Genomic DNA, 4,919 nt, shown 5'->3' on the forward strand with positions numbered 1-4,919 from the left:
GACACAGGTGAGACTAAAGACACAGGTGAGACTGAAGACACAGGTGAGACTAAAGACACATGTGAGACTGAAGACACAGGTGAGACTAAAGATACAGGTGAGACTAAAGACACAGGTGAGACTAAAGACACAGGTGAGACTGAAGACACAGGTGAGACTAAAGATACAGGTGAGACTAAAGATACAGGTGAGACTAAAGACACAGGTGAGACTAAAGACACAGGTGAGACTATGCAGCCAATCAGAATGGAAGTGATATTGTGTTTCATGTGGTATATATGTGTGAGAGTGAGACCTCTGAATGTGTGTCTGAGAGAGGATCTTTGATCGGTGGTTGGTCAGAGGAGTAGATCAGCTGGAGGTCGTTTCTGAGCTTTAAATCTATATGTTTGTGTTTGTGTGTTTCATGAGCTTCGAGATAAGGAAAGAGATTAGTTTGTTAGTTGGGTTCAGCTCGAGTCAGTGTGTTTCTTTTGTCAGAGTGAATTTGTGTTGTCAGATAAATCATTGTATACATTTCCAGACATCAGTCTTGCCTTTAGTTTGGGGACCAGCATATTTTATGTTACACATCTACCCCTCTAGACGGGTGTGTAGTCTGTGAATAAACACACTCATGTGTGTGTGTGTGTGTGTGTGTGTGTGTGTGTGTGTGAGAGTGACGAGGAGCAGGATTGTGAACATGGCACCCTCTAGTGGAGAAGACTGTCTCAGCAGCGACACAACAAGGAGCCAATGAGATCACAGATCTTCCACAGCTGTGTGTAATAATAGTAATCAGTGAGAAGAATGGAGTCTTGGTTTTATCAGCTGCAGTTTAATGAAAAGTTCTTCCTCACTGTGGTTTATTTATCAATGACTCACATGAAGAAACTCTTCATATATAAAGATTTATTCTTTATCTTTTATTCTAATGAACCAGCTGAATAAAGAAAAGTCTGAGATGACATTCCTCATTCATTCAGACTTTGGCTTATCTCGTCCAATCAGAGAGAAGAATTACAGAAAGAAGCTTCTTATAACACAGCAGAACTTATCTCTGCACTTAAAAAGGAAAATCTCTGAACTGATACAAAACTTTATTTAACCGCATTCATGATGACAACAGATCTGCAGGTCGGAACATGAAAAACAAACGAACGGATTGATGAAGGAGAGAGAGCAGGTCCAGGTCTCTACAGGACCAGGAATGAGCTGAGCAGGTCCAGGTCTCTACAGGACTAGGACGGAGCCAAGCACACTGTAGGCCATGGAGAAGGTGCTTAGCATGCCGATCATCCAGGACAGAGCTCTGCAGGGCTGAGGCAGAGCAAACACGTAGGACACGGTGTGGAAGATTCTGGAGCCAGCAAAGACTCTGAAGTGGAACAGAGCACTGGAGAGGGAGGGTCCTGTCAGGGTGTAGAGCAGAGCAAGGACCACGAAGGGAACAATGTTTTCCAGGTCGTTCTGATGACACCTAAACAACAACAGGTACACAACGCCATGAGAATCCAGCACTTTCCAAATACGCTGTGTGGAATTCTCAGTAGCCTGATGGAGTTCAGGAAACATCAATGATGTCACTTCCACACAGTATATACTAACAGTACAGAGAGTAGAGACTGTTGAACAGTATATACTAACAGTACAGAGAGTAGAGACTATTGAACAGTATATACTAACAGAGTACAGAGAGTAGAGACTATTGAACAGTATATACTAACAGAGTACAGAGAGTAGAGACTATTGAACAGTATATACTAACAGAGTACAGAGAGTAGAGACTATTGAACAGTATATACTAACAGAGTACAGAGAGTAGAGACTATTGAACAGTATATACTAACAGTACAGAGAGTAGAGACTGTTGAACAGTATATACTAACAGAGTACAGAGAGTAGAGACTGTTGAACAGTATATACTAACAGTACAGAGAGTAGAGACTATTGAACAGTATATACTAACAGTACAGAGAGTAGAGACTGTTGAACAGTATATACTAACAGAGTACAGAGAGTAGAGACTGTTGAACAGTATATACTAACAGTACAGAGAGTAGAGACTATTGAACAGTATATACTAACAGTACAGAGAGTAGAGACTATTGAACAGTATATACTAACAGAGTACAGAGAGTAGAGACTGTTGAACAGTATATACTAACAGAGTACAGAGAGTAGAGACTATGGAACAGTATATACTAACAGTACAGAGAGTAGAGACTATTGAACAGTATATACTAACAAAGTACAGAGAGTAGAGACTGTTGAACAGTATATACTAACAGAGTACAGAGAGTAGAGACTATTGAACAGTATATACTAACAGAGAGTAGAGACTATTGAACAGTATATACTAACAGAGTACAGAGAGTAGAGACTATTGAACAGTATATACTAACAAAGTACAGAGAGTAGAGACTGTTGAACAGTATATACTAACAGAGTACAGAGAGTAGAGACTATTGAACAGTATATACTAACAAAGTACAGAGAGTAGAGACTGTTGAACAGTATATACTAACAGAGTACAGAGAGTAGAGACTATTGAACAGTATATACTAACAGAGTACAGAGAGTAGAGACTATTGAACAGTATATACTAACAGAGAGTAGAGACTATTGAACAGTATATACTAACAGAGTACAGAGAGTAGAGACTATTGAACAGTATATACTAACAAAGTACAGAGAGTAGAGACTGTTGAACAGTATATACTAACAGTACAGAGAGTAGAGACTATTGAACAGTATATACTAACAGAGTACAGAGAGTAGAGACTGTTGAACAGTATATACTAACAGAGTACAGAGAGTAGAGACTGTTGAACAGTATATACTAACAGAGTACAGAGAGTAGAGACTATTGAACAGTATATACTAACAGAGAGTAGAGACTGTTGAACAGTATATACTAACAGAGAGTAGAGACTGTTGAACAGTATATACTAACAGAGAGTAGAGACTGTTGAACAGTATATACTAACAGAGAGTAGAGACTATTGAACAGTATATACTAACAGTACAGAGAGTAGAGACTGTTGAACAGTATATACTAACAGTACAGAGAGTAGAGACTATTGAACAGTATATACTAACAGTACAGAGAGTAGAGACTATTGAACAGTATATACTAACAGAGTACAGAGAGTAGAGACTGTTGAACAGTATATACTAACAGAGTACAGAGAGTAGAGACTATTGAACAGTATATACTAACAGTACAGAGAGTAGAGACTATTGAACAGTATATACTAACAGAGAGTAGAGACTGTTGAACAGTATATACTAACAGAGTACAGAGAGTAGAGACTATTGAACAGTATATACTAACAGAGAGTAGAGACTGTTGAACAGTATATACTAACAGAGAGTAGAGACTGTTGAACAGTATATACTAACAGAGTACAGAGAGTAGAGACTATTGAACAGTATATACTAACAGAGAGTAGAGACTGTTGAACAGTATATACTAACAGTACAGAGAGTAGAGACTGTTGAACAGTATATACTAACAGTACAGAGAGTAGAGACTGTTGAACAGTATATACTAACAGAGTACAGAGAGTAGAGACTATTGAACAGTATATACTAACAGAGAGTAGAGACTGTTGAACAGTATATACTAACAGAGTACAGAGAGTAGAGACTATTGAACAGTATATACTAACAGAGAGTAGAGACTGTTGAACAGTATATACTAACAGTACAGAGAGTAGAGACTATTGAACAGTATATACTAACAGAGTACAGAGAGTAGAGACTATTGAACAGTATATACTAACAGTACAGAGAGTAGAGACTGTTGAACAGTATATACTAACAGAGTACAGAGAGTAGAGACTATTGAACAGTATATACTAACAGTACAGAGAGTAGAGACTATTGAACAGTATATACTAACAGTACAGAGAGTAGAGACTGTTGAACAGTATATACTAACAGTGAGTAGAGACTGTTGAACAGTATATACTAACAGTACAGAGAGTAGAGACTATTGAACAGTATATACTAACAGTACAGAGAGTAGAGACTGTTGAACAGTATATACTAACAGTACAGAGAGTAGAGACTGTTGAACAGTATATACTAACAGAGTACAGAGAGTAGAGACTATTGAACAGTATATACTAACAGTACAGAGAGTAGAGACTATTGAACAGTATATACTAACAGTACAGAGAGTAGAGACTGTTGAACAGTATATACTAACAGAGTACAGAGAGTAGAGACTATTGAACAGTATATACTAACAGAGAGTAGAGACTATTGAACAGTATATACTAACAGTACAGAGAGTAGAGACTATTGAACAGTATATACTAACAGAGTACAGAGAGTAGAGACTATTGAACAGTATATACTAACAGTGAGTAGAGACTATTGAACAGTATATACTAACAGAGTACAGAGAGTAGAGACTGTTGAACAGTATATACTAACAGTACAGAGAGTAGAGACTATTGAACAGTATATACTAACAGTACAGAGAGTAGAGACTATTGAACAGTATATACTAACAGTGAGTAGAGACTATTGAACAGTATATACTAACAGAGTACAGAGAGTAGAGACTGTTGAACAGTATATACTAACAGTACAGAGAGTAGAGACTATTGAACAGTATATACTAACAGAGTACAGAGAGTAGAGACTATTGAACAGTATATACTAACAGTGAGTAGAGACTGTCTACTGACAGACTGAGGAGGAGCTTTGACATTCGGATGAACCCGTTATTAGAGAACACTGAGGACTAATACATTCACTTCCTGTATCATGTAAAGTCAGACCCAGACTCACATCTGTATCTTTATTGAGTGGTATAGAGAATAACCTAAATTGATTTGTCTAACCCTGCACACAAAGACTGTTTCACTCCGTACGACATGCTCACCTCCTCACTCTCTCTACGTCAGGATGAGTCCTCAGTTGCT

General features: G+C 37.9%; 1 protein-coding gene across 3 annotated transcripts in view; it reads right to left on the bottom strand.

The window, feature by feature from the left end:
• Nucleotides 1–797: 797 nt before the first annotated feature.
• mgst1.2 (microsomal glutathione S-transferase 1.2) overlaps nt 798–4,919 on the bottom strand; it is a 6,384-nt gene continuing 2,262 nt past the window's right edge. For all 3 annotated transcript variants that reach the window (XM_079335430.1, XM_079335431.1, XM_079335432.1), the window contains 2 exons: nt 4,880–4,919; nt 798–1,459 (listed from right to left, as the gene is read on the bottom strand). The exon at nt 4,880–4,919 is cut by the window's right edge and continues 52 nt beyond it. In XM_079335430.1, the coding sequence (XP_079191556.1) occupies nt 1,213–1,459; nt 4,880–4,919 (287 nt within the window). In that variant the 3' untranslated portion in view covers nt 798–1,212. The remainder of the gene's footprint in view (nt 1,460–4,879) is intronic.

Source organism: Symphodus melops (assembly GCF_947650265.1).
Source record: "Symphodus melops genome assembly, chromosome: 22".
Taxonomy (NCBI): Eukaryota; Metazoa; Chordata; class Actinopteri; order Labriformes; family Labridae; genus Symphodus; species Symphodus melops.